The sequence below is a fragment of the Penicillium chrysogenum genome, assembly GCF_028827035.1.
Source record: "Penicillium chrysogenum strain IBT 35668 chromosome Unknown utg000004l_segment0_segment0, whole genome shotgun sequence".
In the NCBI taxonomy this organism is placed as follows: Eukaryota; Fungi; Ascomycota; class Eurotiomycetes; order Eurotiales; family Aspergillaceae; genus Penicillium; species Penicillium chrysogenum.
Window position 1 is genome coordinate 3,356,617 of NW_026622752.1, and position 18,383 is coordinate 3,374,999.

An 18,383-nucleotide genomic window follows, 5' to 3' on the forward strand; every position below is an offset into this window, starting at 1 on the left:
TGTTTCAACACAAGAAGGGGATGAAAGGTAGATAGCAAAGGCTCTGATGTTTTTCAATCACAATGAAGTGCCTGAAGTAGCTTTGCCGTCAGCAATCATTGAATCCCGAGTATATCGTGGCAAAGGTCAAAGAGTGGCAAGAGGCGAACATGCCATTTCATCAGGGCATAAAATGGGAGTGGGGTGACACTTGAGGAAGGTGCCAGCGGAAAAGTCAAGGTTTCACAGGTAACACCGAGATAACTTTTTGAAGGGAATTGAGTCTGGGTCAATTGGGGAAGGAAAGAGCTTATCAATACCGTGAAGTATGAACATCGAGTGGCGATGAGGTATCAGCCGGAGTATCGGCAAAACGAAATGTTCAACAAAATAGTACAGAGAAGAGACAAGATGTACATATAAAAAAGTAGAAAGGAAAAGGAAAAAAAGTCAAGCTCCCGGCACAGCCGCGATCAAGGAAGAGAGGTGATTTAAAGGGACCCTTGGGATGTACCAGATAACCTTAGAAGTTATAGTGGCAAAATCAAGCAGCCATTCCCGCTATGACCGTTGAGAGAAGATAAAGTAGAGAAAAAGATTTAGGAAAGAGATAAAAATCCGGTATTATAGGTTTTTGTGAGAAACCAGAAATGGAAAATCCTTAAAAATTAAAAGATAAGTAAAGATGAATTGTGCCATCCCAAGATCAAATTTATTGAATTTATTGTCTAGGTGCGTCTGCTTTGCATAGACTCCGCTTCGATACCACCAAGGTCAGTGCGGCCCGTATAGGTGGGGGGGATAACTTCCTGTTTTTTTTTTTTTTTTTTTCTTTTTCTTTTTCTTTTTGGTCTATTTTTTCTTCTTTTTTCTGTTCTTCTTTTTTTATTCGTTTTCACTATATTCAAAGTTTGTATCATTTACCTCTTTCGATTTCTATATACTGTCAATTGTCTGATTGCAGTTGATATTGAAGATACCCGTTGACATCCTAGATTGTTCCCACCACTATCTCCTTCCATCTCTCTTCTCAAATTCTCCGACATGTGGTCTATTCGCACGAGCATGGACGATCCTACACTTTGCGAGCTCACTATAATGCACTGGCCGTTCCCCCTAGTGTCACAAATTAGCGGACTACAGACCTCCAGCCCACAGGCGCTAAGAGGTCCATGTACATTAACTATGCTTCAACCTGTGTTCCCTGTTTTTTTGACTTGACGCATATCATTTCGTATCACCCATCATTATCCCCAGACCATCAAAGTCTGTCAAAAATATTACTGTTATCATTCAACCCTTCCTTCAGTGCCGTCGAGATTTGATATGTGGTACAATGATCTTCCCTTATCAATTAAGAACCTTTGCTAAGGCCCGTGGTACAAAGACTGGTCGAGATTTATGGATCGGCGCAGCCAAAACCGGTTTGTACCAGATTTCTCCTAACCGGAGGTATAACTTCTTTTTTTTTCTTTTCCTCTTCTCTTTTTTTTTTTTTTTTTTGTTTCGGCGCACGGGTAACTAGGGATACATTGCATGCAAGTGCGAGAAGCATAATATCCACTCATCCCCTTCGCTCCTCGACTACACCGTGTTCCGTATATGAAATCTTCGGGTGCAAAGAAGCTTGGAAGTTACTCTGGAGTTGTCGTACCGTCCGGTCGGACTACAATGTATGTAAACTATGTAGGGAAATGGCTAAACCAAGAGGGAAATCAATGACTACAATTGTAAACTAATTTTAATCATACACTGTTATCGAGACTTTTTTGATACTTCCGGGAACTCTACTCCGTACAAGTGAAGCTGTTATCTGCGGTGGAACGACAGCAGGTATCCTTTCCCGCTACACGACGATGGTCCAATTCCGTAGATATCAAACCGAGAACAAGAATTTTATCGTTGTCCAGTTTATGTATGAAATCCCACTGTGACGTGCATAGTGCATTTGAATATAGTCTCATTGTAAGTGCACTTGTGCTGTACTCCGGAGTTCGGTGGATCTCAGGGCTCCACCGAGGGTACCGCAAAAAGCCGGTCGTAGAGAATGGAGAAATAGTATGGAGATATGGAGATATGGAGATGAGATGATCAAGTTGATCGGATGATTTCCAATCGAATTAGTGTAATAACTGAAGGAATCACGAATCCATCACGACTCCTCCAGAGGGTATTCCAATGTCCGGATGGAGATCCGAAATCACGACTTTTCCATATCTATACAAAATATAAAATGTAGAGTGGTAATTCCACGCACATAGTCCATGATGTCAAGGTGCATTTGATAGCCCCGATGCCTTGGTTTTCGTCCACTTGGCGGGAGGTCTGGACCCCCCGGTCGCTCGTGCAGCATACCAATCTTTTAATCTTTTTGTACTCCAAGACATTTCATAGATCTTGGAAGTATCATGCATATTCTTTTCCAAGATATGAATACGTAGTTGAAGGGTTTAAATGGCATGCTCGAGCTTGGAAGTACAAGTTATATTGCATTGATCATTGACCTTGGGAGTTGTATGAAACTATGAAATAGGTCAATGTCTGAATTGGTTTTCCGCGTTTCACAATCCCTTCAGCCCCCAAGGCGACTATCATCTGTCTCACCAATTAAGTGTCATACAAGTATTATGAACTTTTTTTCATAAAATCTTATTTCCAAACCCGTCCCGAGCTCTGGTATAGACGCCCACGCCCGGACCACCAACCCCTTTGTTAGCGGTGCAGAGTTTTCCTCTTTCGCCACTCTATTCATTGAACCCAACAAAACAAGTGGCTTCAGATGGCGCGATGTCCGCAATTGTTTTATTCAATAAAGATCTCCTCGGAAATGCTAGTAGATTGGCGAAACCCTGAAACCCTCCATGGCGCATGGTGGGTAGCCGGCCAGAGTCTCGACTCCCAACTGTTCGACAGTCTCGAACTCTTCTGATCTGCACAAGGCTAGGATGTTAATCTCCAGATTTTCAACCCCTCATTTTCAGATGGGGTTGTCCCGCAAAACCATATCCATGGACTGAATATGGCCAGTCTAGCCTACGGGCGGACCCGACACAGTTTTGATGGGATGCTCAATTGCCAATATGAACGTCTCGGTGAGCAAGGTCGCAACATTCCGAGCTGCAGGGCGATAACGTCTGTTTAGCCCCTCGCCCAGACCCTGGAAAGTTCCGTGCACTTTTTTTGCTTTTGCTTTTTCCTTTTTCTAATTTGATCCCGAAATCTGAGAACCCTCCATCGGTTGTCCGGCCCACGGGAAACCCGAATTAGGTTATAACCCGCAACCCTTATATAATGGCAAGTGGTATAGGGTCGAAGCGTCGAAGCGGTCAGATCAGGACCTATCAGAAGTATATTCATATGTGAACCTTGAGATCACAGAGTTCAAGCTTAGTTTTTATTTTTATTTTGGATTGGATTGCGAGACCTCCGCTAATCTACTCTGAAAATGATCGCCTAGATGCGATCTCACCTTGCAATTTGCAGTTTCGACTTTTACGGATTGAGACATTTTCAACAGGCAGACTAACGTGCTCGGAGTGATGTGATCCTTGAACTTCGCATTGTCTCGCTGGCGACAATTCCAAACTGCAACTTACCCCGAGGGCGTTAGCGTGGCTGAACTCAAGTCTTCTAGGCCATCGACCAGGCTTTCCATCCCCGGCGCTATTCTGATAATCATCCCGCGCAGTCAACTGGATACTGCTAAGAATAATCTTCCCCTGCTTCATCTTGGTGATAAGCACGCACACGCTTTGGGCAGCAGCGTGTCCAGGCTGCAGTCGCTGCTTTGCCAAGAAGCAAAATGAAATGAAGCGTGAATAGCATGCATTAACGAGACCAGGGCAGTGAAATGAGAGAGGGGCAGCGCGTTTCCTAGAGAGCTCTAGCTACCCCGCGTGGGCACGGCTGGCGTCAGCTCCTGCGTTTATGATGCATACTTTGCGACCTCGGAGTTGATACGGACCCCAGGGATCGGGCGCGATGCTGACTTGCGTTATGCTCTCTAAGGTTTCTTACCCCGCGAGCTATACCCCAGGATTCGCGTCAGGTTGACAATGATTAGGTCGGGATCTGCTAATGCGATTTGATGGTTCACTCTACCTGTAGAAATAGAATATCCCCAGATATCCTAGTCATCCAGAGTACACTCGAACACACCCGATGGATATGTGAATTCAACCTTCCGATATTAGACCTCCATAATTGGAACCGTTTTAATCAGCTAACCATTCCAGCGTGACACAGCATAGACGTTTCAACCCGTTTCAACCCGTTTCAATTCACATTTCTGGCACAAGATAGAGAACTCGACGATGATTGGCCCGTAGCTGCTGATAGCTCAAGAATAAGAAAATCGCACGCAAGCAGCGCAGATGGGCTGACTATGCAATGTCGCACGTCACGTAAATCCCAGGCGCGCCTCTTCTGCAATGCACTGCACCGAGCACCACCTGACCTTCTAACATCCCTGTCGACCACACGTTCCCAAGGGGCATCTGTATCCCGGGCGTTGTATCTCAAAAAAATTGTTGAGGAAGTGGCACCACCTTGCACATCTTGGCATCAACCAACCACTGGCAAGACGGCCAGACGATCAGGGACAGCCGCTTTAGTCGATTCGGTATACATCGAGGTGGTATACATGATGCGTACTAAAGGGGCAGCACGGGCCTTGGAACGTTAGTGCATATGATAGTAACGCTATAGAAAAGTATACTTAATATATACTTCAGAAAGCCACCTATACCACCGACAAACTAGTAGCCTCGCCCGAAGTAAGTATATTGTATGGATACCTCGCGCCCCACGCTTATGCATAGCATGCGAGAAAGGACCAGCGCTAAAGCAGCCCCCACCAAGTTCGACCACCGGCCAGAACGGAGGCGCGGTAGTCTGTGCGTGCGATCCCGGAGCTACGACTCGACGGCACGGTGATAGTGGGGCGTGGATAGCTTGATTAGTCTGCGCGGCCGTGCATAAGGCGCTGCATTAGTGCGGCGAACTGACAATTGCTATGCATGACTGACGGGGTCAGTGCATGGTCGTTGTTCTGGGCTGTTGAATGTGGGTTTATCTCAGGGGTTTCAGGTTGACATGTTTACACTTTGCGCTTGAAACTTTCCTTAGGTGGTTTTGGGGCTTGCTCTGGGGAAAATGATGTGCAACTTGCAGGTGTACACCGAAGTCGCGGGGTTTATCTCCACACTTGCTATTCTCGTTGATGGTCAGATTGTCAGACGAGTTGCAATTCGAGAGGTTAATGAAGTTCCTCGTGAACATGCTCAATTGATAATGCTCTCGGCTAAGTTGTCGTTGATTATGGTGACTCCACTCGTTCTATACCTAAAAATGGCAACCTTCCAATAGAAGCCAGATGTGCCTAGGCGTGGCATATAGATTACCTAAAAGCCAAGCCGCCAATCGAAAAAAAATAGCACTCGGCTATCTATAACCGCTATAATACGCCCGAGCTAGAGGATTGGCTAGTTTGGGTCCGTTATCATTCTATGCGGGAGAGGCGTTTTCCATTGCCAGCGTTATAGAACGCCCATTCCTGATTACGAGCATTAACACCTCCCTGTCAAGCCCTATAATTCGGGAATTCGGCCCTCCTTATCCGCCAGCTATTAATATATTCAATGGATATTAAACATAAGGACGCGGGGTAAAAGAGTCTTCCCTCAGTTGGAGTTGAGGCCTTGGGAATGGACCGGGATTAGTCTCCCACTCGTGGGGTTGAAGAGGGTCTAAGGGTAGGTACCCTGTAAGGTTAGTAAAGACGATCGCTGCTAAAAAGGTCGATCATTTACACTCTTTTTTTGCCCCTATCAAAGATCATGTATGGAATTTGATAGGCCAATTATTTCATTCGGAGTATAGGACGAAAAGCAAAAGTCAAAAAGAATCGTTCTAACGTATCCATCGGGCTAACTATGTGGATTTCTGAATTGGTAGAATCCCATGCCTAGAATTAACGCCGCATAAGCCGGCTATTATTCCAAGGTTATGCCAGACTACATACCTAAGTATGTACCTATGTAGGCAAGCTGAAACCTGGTACTTGAGCATATTGCCTGAACAAAGAACAAAGCAATCTAACAATGTTCTCGGATTCAACGGATATCCCTATCTGCGGAGATGGGTAGTTTGGCTCGCCCTGCGCCCCTCAATTGCGGGGTGCATCTGCCACCTCATACTGTCCGAGCGACATTATCACCTTACATCTGATACACTTCCGAGGTTATGATTATCCATGCCTTCCAAGGTTCCTAGTAAACAGCTGACAATGCAGATAGTATCACAAGACAAGGACAGCAAACCAACCTTTCACCCCTCAAATGATAACACTAGTTGACGAATAGATCCCCTGATCTTCCTAGCACCCATGGTCTCCGAACCTATGCTCTCCCATATCCTCAAGCCACAGCGGGAGCCAGTGACCGGCCCCTACAAGCCGAGCTCCCTTGAGATGGTCCTTCCCCACACTTCGACTGTCATACGCAGATAATCACAGCATGCATATTGCACCGAAAGATCCGTGAGGAAGACAGCATCAGCGTCTATTTCCCACGCGATGTATGCACGAAACACACAGAGAAATACAGAGTTCCCGCCTTCTCTCACATGACACCCATAATCGTGTCTAGTTCCGACGTTCCGGCCTCACAACAGTTGTGCTCAGACTCCGAGGAAATGGCATTTCAAAGTCAATTCTTTGCTTCCTCTCGTACCCCTCACCGCTACCCGGGATAACCAGATAGGAGTAATGGAAATTGCATGTAACTTCCGCCACCAGAGAGGCGAGGTCGAGAAAAACTTCTCTTTCTCCACCTCTTTCTTTCTTTCTTTTTTCCCTTTGCTGGGATCGTCACCCCTCACACCTTATGCGGCGGACCAAGGACTATACTAAAACCTGACTGAAACTCTTTCTTCTCCGCCGGCCTGGTCTGCCCAGGGACCGGTGCTCGGACTTGTATTGCGTAGTCACTAGGAGATACCTCTATCTCTGTCCGTGGACCTTGCGTGTTGTGCTTCCATGGCGTTGAGGGACGTGTCATGCATGTTTGCCGCCACTGCATCGGCGAATGGGTGGCTTTGTTCGGGAGATGGCGAAGAATAGGACAGATCCATATAGCCTGGTTTAGAACATGCTTGTGGAATTGAAGTCACCGGGATGGGGTGACTTCCTTTCACCGCTTGGTCTTTTGTATGCGGAGAGACCAATTGCATATTTTTTTTTCTGGCTACCCGGGCTTATTTGACATAATACAATGTCTTTGTCCCGAATATACTGCGATAGGGACTTCCAAGATTCCTTTTATGGAAGATCTGGCAGCCTAGTGATCATTGGGAATTTGATGGTTTCATTGTGCAGCAAGTTGATGTGTTTGCTGAGATTCTTTCGCTCTGGCAATTCTACCCAGGCTATATATTATTCCAATTTGAAATTCAAACTGGGAGCCTTCAAAGAAATTGCATGGCATGTTTAGATATATGTATTTTCCTGAAGCCTCAGCTGTGCCCATTTCACACCTAAGGCCCGTAACCTTCCAAAGAAGATCTGACGATGGAATCAAGCATCTTCCATCCTCCATGAACCCACATTGCTATGTTCAACCATTTTCAAGTTTCATCGGGTGCCTAGAAACCTACCCGTCGAGAACCACTCTGTAACAGTGGCACAAGACAAAGATTCTTTCAAGGCAGTCCAGACTTAAAGCCGGAAAGAGATCAAGTTGACGTTTGAAGTTGAAGGGAAATCGAAAGTGAAGAAGGTGAAAGGTGAAGCTGAAAGCGGGAGATCACCCATTGGTGGAGCCAACCTCCCACATTTACCGATCCTTGGTCTTCACCCTCTTCTGTTTATTTCCGGGATTTTGCCAAAACCTCCAGGCTCATGTCTCATCAAAGTTCCGGATTGGCGGATCTTGAGAAAGAGCTGGTATGCTCGGTATGTACTAGGTCCCCATTCCACCCCTTACGTTTCTAACACCGCTCTTTGCCCCAGATTTGTACCGAGCTCCTCTATCAGCCCCTCACTCTCCTCGACTGCCTCCACACATTCTGCGGATCCTGCGTGAAAGAATGGTTCTCCGCACAGGGGTCGCGTCGCTCCCGTACCTCGCCTCGGTTCACCTGCCCATCCTGTCGCACTGAAGTGCGCGACACCCGCCCAAATGCCACGGTCACGACCCTGCTGGACATGGTCCTGAGTGCGCACCCAGATCGCGATAGAGCGACAGATGAAAAGGCAGAAATTGCTACTAGGTACACACACGGCGAGTCGGTATTTCCAACACTCCCTTCGGGCGGGGAAAGCGCAGAAGAGGATGGCGAGGACGATAGACGCATTATAGAGGAGGTACGCGAGCTGAGTCTACGCGAAAGCCGCGCACACGCTAGGCGCGAGACCCGGCGGACGGGCCAGACTTCGCGGACGCGCGAGAGGAGCACCCATACCGAGAGGCCTGAGGACGGCCGGTCAAGGCGGCGGAGAGATGACGATACGACGCGGCAGCGTACATTACGGCCCGATGATTCGGACCACACGCGACGGGTCGAGCATCAATCCAGTCTGCGGTCATTACTGAGTTTGTCATCTGATGCCGAGACTATGGAGGAAGAGATCTTGCGGCAGATCCTTGAGGATGGATTATTGGACAACATTAATCTTGATAATCTTGGCCCAAGGCAAGAAGAGGAACTCAGTGAACGCATCGCGGAAGCTTATCGTCGGAGACATATGCGAAGACCGCAGTCTCGTCAGCGACAAGAACATGGACGGGAACAGCGGCAAGAGGCTGACGGGGCTACACGAACACATACGAGGTCCGAGTCCGCCCATAGGACTGCGGAACCAACAGCGGCTACCCGAGAACACAACGTTAGACGACCGCCAGTTTCCAGACCGCATCTGTTCGACTCAGCTCCCACGCGGCCGAGCACGGCAGGCCACCAGAGGCGTAACTCGGAACAAGTGGATGGACGCCGAAGAACCTCGCCTGTCCGGACAAATCAGGCGTCAGCGTCAGATGAAGCCATAAGGCCTGCCGCCCGATCCTCGAGCGATATCACTGCGGATCGCCACCTCACTCAAGCTGGGCGCGTACGATCAGAATCATCATCAGCTAGGCCGCGACGTGCCACAGAGTCAGAACAGAATATATCTAGAACGTGGGTGGCCGGAGGACGAGAACGAAGTTCTTCTAGACAGGCGGCGACCCAATCAGCCACGAACTCTCCCACTTCTGGCTCTGTGCCTTCAAGTTCATCTCGCCGTTCAACCCCCACAGACCACACCCTTCCCTCACTATCGTCACCCCTTGTTCCAGTTCGATCAGATAGACGTACAAGACCATCTTCGTCGCGATCGAATGTTCCTGCGTCTCCCACTGTACAATTCCCCGAACCGTCCATCTCGTGTGACCGTTGCGGAAAGGACAACATTCAATACGATCTGCATAAGAAATGCACAATTTGCAAGGAAGGAAACTTCCACCTGTGTCTACGATGTTACCGCTCGGGACGTGGCTGCCTCCGGTGGAACGGATTCGGTGCATCAGCACATACGACCTTTCAACGGATCATTTCGTCGTCTACTCGACGCCCTGTACACATTAACGACCCAGTTCATGTCTTAGTGTGGCTCAAATATCAACGGCCCTCCGAGACTGCCCATCGGACCATGAGCGGAGAAAGACAATTGACCAGTGACAACCCAGTCCGGCGGCTACAAAGCGGTCTCTTCTGTGACACATGCCAGTCGTCGGCAAACGATTGTTTCTGGGAATGCAGCCAGTGCAACGAGGGAGACTGGGGGTTCTGTAACTCCTGTGTCAGTCGAGGACGATGCTGCACTCACGCCCTGTTGCCGATCCGGCGCATTACTCATAGTCCACATCCATCAGCACCGTCGATCACACCGCCGCCGGCTGGATCGAATACCCTCCCCACGTCATCTGAGGTCGAAACCTTCAAAATTCTCTCATTCTCAACGAACTGCGATATCTGCACCTACCCAATCCCAGCCTCCAATACCCGCTATCATTGCCTGGAATGCAATGGCGGTGACTACGACGTCTGTACAAACTGTTACCTCAAACTCGTAGCAACGGGCAAAATCAACAAAGAGAACGGACACAACGGCTGGCGCCGCTGCCTCGCCAGCCACCGCATGATAGTAGTCGGCTTCGAAGACCGCGAAGAGGGCCAGCGCCGCGTCGTCGTCCGCGATCTTGTGGGTGGCCGTGCTCTGCAAGACGAGCACGTAGCGCAATCACAATTACAATCACCAACTTCCTCCCCAGCAACCGGCGGCCCTGTTGCATCTCCAGAACTAGGAACCGGTGACTGGAGCTGGAAGGACGGCCCTGAGCGCCGTAAGAAAGCATCCCGTCTACGCGGTGGGCCTGTCCCCACGATTAGTACAAGCGGAAGCACAGTCTCTGCTTCTGATCCCTCGGATCCATGCCATTCCAGTGCTACCACGACTCCCATCCAGGGTATCCCGCCCTTCCGACGGTTCCCGCCTGACGGTGGTGTCGGGCTTGTCGTCCACGCTCTGTGGTCCTGGTACCCGGAAGAAGAAGTTGAAGACGAGCTTGTGTTCCCGCGCGGTGCGCATATCACCGAGGCAGAGAATATCAACGACGATTGGTTCTGGGGATGCTATGCTGGTCGAACAGGTCTGTTTCCTGGTTCGCATGTTGAAGTCGTCAGGGAGGTCCTTAGGTAAATATGTCTTGCCTTTTTTGCTTTTGAATTTCGCACGTACATATGATACGCATGACATGCATCGTATACCCGTTCTGTTCTTCTTTTCTTTTACTTCTGTTTGTTGCATGGTTACGATAGTTATGACGGTCTGAGTTATGAATCTGAATGCTGCATGAGTCTCGCATTGCATACATAGTATATTGTTACAGTCAATGAATCATTGGCTATATCTATACCAAACTGGGACGGATAAACCGCTGATGTATCCCTGGCAGCGGGACTATCTACTACATATAGAGGGCATAGGTAGACCGACCAGCACACCATTATACCGCCAACTAGTATGTCTGTATGACATGATACTTTATCACACGTGCCTCGGAACCGTCTTCCTACTCAGTAGTATTTGTTGGTTTTGAGCGTACGCACTGGAGACTCCTGCAACTTCCAATATCAAAATCGGCCCTGTCCAAGGGGGACATGTGTGTGCGAGTTCCTGTGGACTCTATCTTGTGCGGTCTTAATATCAGCCCTGTGGAAATCTACTTTGATATCAGTATAGCAACCAACATATCGAAGACTAAACTCTCGGACATCGAAGCCAAGCTATGCTTGTACGTATCTACGATTAAGTTCTCAATACAGAGTACTTATTGACTCATCGAGAAACAAATGACGTATGTAGGTTCTGTCGATCTTTGGGGGGCCATAACAGTACTGTGGGCAAAATGCCTCAATCTACTCGGGTTTAGAGAGCTCCAGAACGGTAATCACGGCTCCTGGTGACTCAAGAAAGCAAGGATTAACTATAATCGGTACAACAACCTTGGAAGGTATAGTTGCGTGGAGATATACGCTAACCCATATTTGGTATAGTCGAAAGAGTGGACGGTCCGGAATGGGCCGGTTTTTATATCTTGTATTGCAAAATACAACGATGTTATATTACCGGAATCTGGTGTTTTATACTTGTTATTAGGTTCAAGCTCGACATCTTACACCATTTCGAATGAGATAGTGGGCCCCCCGTTCACCTGCCTGTGCACTCAGTATGAAAATGACAACGTAATATTCTAATCAGAAATGCTCAAGTTGCCGGGTAGGTCTCTAGCTGATTGGCAAAACGACAGCCTGTCTCCCCACATAAACAGTTCTTCCTGAGCTTCCTCCAGTAGGAATCCGAATAATCGACCGTGATTTCACTCCCTGCGGCCACTCCGCGAGATACCACGAGTATGCGTTCTACCCCACGCCAATAGAACTTCTGGAACTGAGTATTAGGCCGACACGAGTGATTGATAAAGCGAGTAAAATTGCCCATTTGACCCTGGAAGACCTGATATGGTCGTTCGGGGGTTCCGCCCATCATCACGTCCACACCGTCAATTCCTCGAGTGACGAGTCCGACGAACTCGGCAATGGCTGTGCCTCGGTCGAATTCCTGCCAGATGTCAGTGACCATTGTTTGAAGGGCAGTGTGCAGGGACTGGGAGGGGTATCTGTTAGCAACGTACACAGCGGGCGATCACCCCGTTATTCTTCCCATTAGTTGTGTTATACAACTGGACAGGAGGAGGATAACGGACACCACCAAACAAAGCCGGAAAGCAAGAACATTGGTTGGAGACCACATCGTCGGTCTGCTTTTCCTTGCACAGTTGACAAATATTGGGGTCAATTCCCAGCTCGCGTCGAGGGTCATTTCCACCGAACACATTCTGATCGATCACGCAGTCATCCACGAACTGGTAATTGAAGCCGTTCGGCAATACCAGATGGGAGTAGGTGGTTCCAAGTGGCAATGCTGGCCCACTATCTACCGTGACCCATTCATGAGGGTGACCGGAGTATCGACAGGGCCCATTTTGGCTAACGACTCGAAGAAGATCTCGCCAACCAGGGTGAAGAGTATCTGCGGCCACTTCAAGGCTCGAAGCGATGTGGCGCAGCCGAGGCATGAGTCCGTTATCAAAGCCTATCCTATATTTGCAAATTCGGTAAATACCGGACCCGGCAAATATTAAGCTAGCCCAACCGCCGGAATCTTTAATTTCTTTGTAGCCACGCCAAACGGCCCTTGGGATCAATCAGCAATGAGTTCTGACGTAAAAGTATGGGCGGACGAAGTATGAATCGAAAGAAGGACTTACATTCTATTTCTGAGCTCCTTTTCATGCCATGTTAACGTGCTGCAGGCTTCTTTCAGGGCTGCCATCCGAGCTTCGGCGTTCGTATAGTGAGGGCACTCGAGTCGAATTGATGCAATTCGTGCTTCATAGCATTCCACCCAGTATGCTTGCAGTATTATTTCAAGGGCCCGCGATGACCGGCTCTGGTCACAATATTTCTTGCACAAACCATTGACTGCCCGAAAAACCTAGAACCATCGCTATTAGTATATCACAAACTCATTGCTTGGCTGACCAGAATTCACACGTACTGTTTCACTGACACCAGTCCCGAGATTGAATTCTGGTCTACGGTCCTGCACTTCACTTAGCGATGGTAAACCTGACCGGCTTCACCTGAATGGAACACGCACCGGAAACGAGACACTCAATGTGACTGGAGAATGCACCTGCCGCCAGATCCCCGCAATGAATTTATCTACGGAAGAGGGCTGCAAGGCGGGAGTAGCTGCATCCTTCCTAGGCCTTTTGCGTTGAGGAAAGCGGGTATCGCTGTGGAATTGTCGAACAGACGGTTCGATTCTAACGTTGGATGGCCGCAGACGACTCCCGGTGTCGGGATCGCTATCTGACTCCTCTGTTTCCACTGCTATGGCAGATGACTTTGACGGTCGTAGCCCACTGACAGTCTTATGTCTAACATTGTCACAGCCATCCTTGGACGCGGACTGAGAGTTCGCCGGATACCCCTGGATGGATTGTAAATCGAACTTTGACTATTCCAAGTGTCTCCACCTTAGTCTTTGATTGCGTTTGATATATCGAAACTCCGAAAACTTACCGATGCTGGGGACTTCAATGAGGTCAATGAGGTAACCTGGCTCGGCGTTGTAGTCAAATTTTGATTGTTTTCAACGCTCAACCATCCCTAGGAAGTAATAAATTTGTTAATTGGTGGGGGCTAGTCTAAGAGGTTTGCCAATTCTCTCATACCAATGAAAGTGACTTATCGTTACTCGTGATGTCTTTCGAGATATTCGACTCGGGGCGATCCGAAGCGCATACTACTGCGTCAATACGCAGGCAAACACCATCGTGCGGACTGAAAGACGCGAGTATAGAGGCGAGCTGACTCGCAAAATATGTATTGTCAAACAAATCCGACAGCTTCGTCAGGACCGGGTGGTGCACGATAGGATGCATTGTAAGGTGGTAGTTACCATGTCCTTTTTTACCACGGGGTCAGGTATAGTTCGACAAGTTGCCGCGCCACAGATTCTGCCCGGGCAGAACGGGCTGACTCAACCATCTGAAAACCTAAATTTCCAGGCTTGGCACAACCTCACCGTGACGTATAGGGTTTTTCTTTCGGCTCTTATTGTTCTGATAGAGGAATATAGAAAACATATAATCTGTGGGAATTCTACTGACTATGCTGTGCCGCATAACCGGATAGCGAGTCTATATGTACTATGGAGCGAGCCGTGCTGGCCTATGTAGAGAGCAGACAAGATTCTCAGGATCAGAAGGCAAAGGGGGCAAGAAATGTCGGGTAGGTTAGTGGAGTCCGACACCGAGAACAGACGACGCTAGCTTCAATACCTGAGTTTTGAAGGTTGGTGGAGAACGCCGGTGAAATTCTTATATAGCCGTTCCCATCCTCTCCTACGACGGTCCTCTTCTTTTCACCCTCTCCTTCATAGCATCTCTTGACAGAGCCCCAACATGTCGACACCCGAGCATGCCGAGGCGCCTTCTCCGCCTCTAGGAAGAGTAAAGTCAGTTGCTTCCTATACTTATGATAACATCACAGGGTGGAAAAGCGTACGTATCCTTCGAATTGGAAGAGGGATGTATCATGATGTCCGGAGACGTCTTCCTTACTACTGGAGTGATATTCGCGATGCGTGGACGTACAGAACGGTCGCCAGCATCGTTCGCATGTACTTTGTGAAGTATGCTTACCCCAGCCCTGCGATACAACTCAAGGCTAATACATCTCTAGTATGCTTCCAGCCATAGCCTACACGCTGGATATGCACCGGAGAACTGGTGAATTCTACGGCATCAATGAAGCACTCTTCTCATCTGCCCTGGCGGCGATGGTATTCAGCATCCTTGCAGTGCAGCCACTTACCATCGTCGGCATCACGGGGTTGATCTCTTTGTTCAACTACACCATATACGACATCATAAAAATCTATGACCCCTCAATTTACCCCCAATTCATGTGTTGGGTTGGTATCTGGGGAGCCATATTCCACTGGATTGTTGCTCTGTGCAACATGTGTGACTACATGCGCTACGCCACGGATTTCTCTAGTGAAACATTCGGCTTTTATGTCGGGACCATTTACATCAGTCAGTTTTGCTAAACACTACTTCCTCAAGCCGAGAAGAACAATTACTGACCAAGAGACTAGGCAAGGGTGTGGAGGAATTGATCAGCGAGTTCACCAGCAAAGGGTCTGCCGCCGGCTTCGTGAGTTGCATGATCGCAATCCTCTATTTCTTGACGATCTACAGTCTGGAGATCATCGGGTCAAGTACCGTCTGGACGGCTGCTTTTCGGGGTTTACTAGCGGATTATGCATATGTGGTATGTAGAGCATTAATCCGTCCGGCCGCCACGCAGGTTCACTTACAGTTGTTCTCTTTCCCTTTCATAGATCGGCACCATTTTCTGGGTGGGATTTTCGCACATCCCTGGCCCTCTCAAAGCAGTGGATATGACCCGTGTCCCTATCAGCAAAGCCTTCTACCCAACGCAGCCGCGAGGCTGGCTGATTCACTTCTGGGAACTGGACGCTAAATGGATCTTTGTGGCGCTGCCATTTGGATTCCTGATTATGTTGCTTTTTTACTATGATCATGTATGAGACGCTATCCGGGGTATTCTCACTCCTAGCTATGGTGCTAACTTATAGACAGAACGTCAGTAGCTTGACAGCACAAGCACGGCAATTCCCATTGAAAAAGCCTGCTGGATTTCATTGGGACTTCTTTCTTCTCGGATGTACCACCTTTATCTCGGGCATCATTGGTATTCCTTTCCCTAACGGTTTGGTTCCGCAAGTACGAAAGCCCGCTTCGGTCTTCAATCGTGTTCCTAAGTGTTAATGACTCGTTCCAGGCGCCCGTACACACAGATTCATTGACAGTCTACGAGACGGACCTCTGCATTGTGCCAACTGAGGAAGGAGAAGGGGCCGAGATTCGCCGTCCGGTGGTGAAGGCAACTGCAGTGGTAGAACAACGCATATCGCATTTCGTCATGGGGCTGGCTATTATCGGAACCATGACTGGACCTCTCTTGATCGTTCTCCACACCATGCCTGCTGCGGTGTTCGCAGGCGTGTTTTTCATTGTTGGATGGGGCTCTGTTGGTTCTAGCGGCATCATGCAAAAAGCGATTTACCTGATTCGGGAGAACCGCTTTGTGCAACGTGATGAACCTCTGCTGAAAGTGCGGAACCGCAAGATCTTGCTATGGATATTGTGTCAGCTCATTGCGGTTGCGGCTTGCGTTGCCATCTCCGAGACAATTGCTGCTATCGGTATCCTCTCTCCTCCCGTTTGGCTTTATGAAAGTGACTAACAGGGTCCTATTTCCCAGGCTTTCCCGTGCTGATCATCGCTCTAATTCCATTTAGGGTCTTCGTCATTCCTAGGTGGTTTTCTGGGGATGAACTCCATGTACTAGATGATATGACGGCCAACAATAAGGCCGTTCTAGCCAGTCTTGGTGGACCACCCATATTCCCCGGAGAGAAGCGTGTTCAGGACTATGGAATTGAGCGCCGCCACTCGGAGCAGAAGATGGGAATTGATAGACAAAGAGTTGGCAGCATTCATCGTTAAGGTCATGGAGGTCATGTTTATATCCCCCAAACATTGGGGACTCGCTGATTCTCGAGCATGCTCAAGGGGTTAAAGAAGATCAATCTTACCACTTTGCTTGAACACAATATGGGGTTAGCATGCAGGATTTATCGCAAAGCTTTAAGCCTTGTTAAACTATTTACTTTCAACATCGTATGCTAAGGAGTAATATATAAAGTTTTGCGCTTTGTCACAAGAGAGATTATTGTCTTGGAAGTTGTGCGATGATTGACCGATGTTAATTAGTTATTGCTGACCGTGGGTTTTGCGGTCAACCGGTCACTTTGAGTTTGTGGTTTAAAGGCTTAGTATACATATGTATGTATGTAGCAGTATGGTGCTGCCGCTTTATGAGGGTGTTCAGGGTCCTGCTCACTGAGTATTTCACAGCGCAGTACTCAAGTCGTACGGAAATACGAACCAGACAAAGAGACGTTGGTCTTGTGAATCTGGCAAGTTGGAACCTTCCAGGGTTGGAACATCCAGGGCCATCTTTAAGCTTGTATGATAATCAGGTCCTGGGTCGGGTGCTCCCGAGGTGTGAACTATGTGAACTCCATGTGGACAGTAATTCTGTGACCTCAGGCCTCTAGGAGCGAATTTCAATATGTAATACTCAGCTTTTTGCGCCTTCCACGGTTGGAATGCTAAATAAAGCCAACCCTTTTACCGTATAATTACAAGTCTGTAATCTATTTCAGTATGTAACATACATGGTCGTACTGTACCCAAATAGGTATATGCGACTTCCTAACATGGACTAGGATGTCTGTCTTGGCACTGGGGGCCAAAACGATCAAGCGTAAGCAAGCGCTTTCTTCCAAGCTCTCTTCCAGTCTCTGCATATTTCACCTCTATATCATCGTGGACACTCTTTTTGTGATCCACCCCGCTGACAATTTATCACCTGAAAATCAGTCGGCCCAAAGCGGACACAAACTGGTTGACTATGGGCTGGTTGAGCGATATATTTCGCAAATTTTCGACCATATCAGAAGAGCGAAAGAAACGACAAGCGAGGAAACGCCGGAATAGAGAACACGGTCGACGAGTTCGAGAACGAGAAGCGGAATTAAGACGTCGGCCCGGAGAAAAGGTGCCTTTCTTCTTTGGCTCGCCTTTCAAAACATACGAAGTGAACTATCGCGGACCTGCGGGGGCGCATGAAGGTTTTACTCATTTTGGACTACAGCAATATAGTATTGTTAGTATGCTCTTTTGTCTTGTGCATTCCTTTCCCTTCTTTGGTCTCTCTTACTTTAAATATGAAGAAAGTCCCGCTGGGATTTAGTGTCTCGATATCTAACTGGTTGATGTTATCTTTTAGGCAGTTTAGTCGCTTAATACCAAGGCCAGAGAAATCATGCCAAATTCGGTGAAATTGGACGATGCATCAGCATCCCGGGCTACCTGGCGTTAGTTTATTTTTGTTTGAGATGGGATGCCTACGCCTGTTTGGTTAGGCCTCCCAGCTGAATTCAGCCCTGGAGAACTCGCTTGCGGCATACAAGTATGTACATGGATAAAATATCATTCCTTATTCTCTTCTCCTCTGACTTGCCCGAGAGTTCCCGCTGTCTCTGAATCATACGGCAGATGGCTTTGAGCTTCATTTTGAGACATGAGACAAGTTGCGTGTTCCCATTTTGTGCTTTACTATCTGATAGAATATGCTTG

At 48.2% G+C, this 18,383-nt stretch overlaps 4 protein-coding genes across 4 annotated transcripts; 2 read left to right on the plus strand and 2 right to left on the minus strand.

Moving 5' to 3' along the window:
• Positions 1-3,501: 3,501 nt before the first annotated feature.
• On the minus strand, positions 3,502-3,707 carry N7489_007237 (uncharacterized protein; the record flags this gene model as incomplete). The annotated part of the gene is given in 2 exon segments (XM_056712987.1): positions 3,502-3,564; positions 3,576-3,707. 2 exon segments carry the CDS (start codon positions 3,705-3,707, stop codon positions 3,502-3,504), a joined length of 195 nt encoding a protein of 64 aa, XP_056566702.1.
• A 4,169-nt stretch (positions 3,708-7,876) lies between these two features.
• Positions 7,877-10,714, plus strand: N7489_007238 (SH3 domain protein; the record flags this gene model as incomplete). The annotated part of the gene is made up of 2 exons (XM_056712988.1): positions 7,877-7,921; positions 7,988-10,714. The coding sequence occupies 2 exons, from the start codon at positions 7,877-7,879 to the stop codon at positions 10,712-10,714; spliced, it is 2,772 nt and encodes a 923-aa protein (XP_056566703.1).
• Positions 10,715-11,782: 1,068 nt separating this feature from the next.
• N7489_007239 (SET domain-containing protein) lies at positions 11,783-14,027 on the minus strand (the record flags this gene model as incomplete). Its single annotated transcript, XM_056712989.1, has 7 exons — positions 11,783-12,136; positions 12,210-12,771; positions 12,846-13,072; positions 13,136-13,180; positions 13,238-13,600; positions 13,666-13,752; positions 13,818-14,027. The coding sequence occupies 7 exons, from the start codon at positions 14,025-14,027 to the stop codon at positions 11,783-11,785; spliced, it is 1,848 nt and encodes a 615-aa protein (XP_056566704.1).
• A 522-nt stretch (positions 14,028-14,549) lies between these two features.
• N7489_007240 (anion exchange family protein) lies at positions 14,550-16,685 on the plus strand (the record flags this gene model as incomplete). The annotated part of the gene is made up of 7 exons (XM_056712990.1): positions 14,550-14,779; positions 14,830-15,185; positions 15,248-15,423; positions 15,494-15,697; positions 15,756-15,899; positions 15,958-16,381; positions 16,441-16,685. The coding sequence occupies 7 exons, from the start codon at positions 14,550-14,552 to the stop codon at positions 16,683-16,685; spliced, it is 1,779 nt and encodes a 592-aa protein (XP_056566705.1).
• Positions 16,686-18,383: the final 1,698 nt, after the last annotated feature.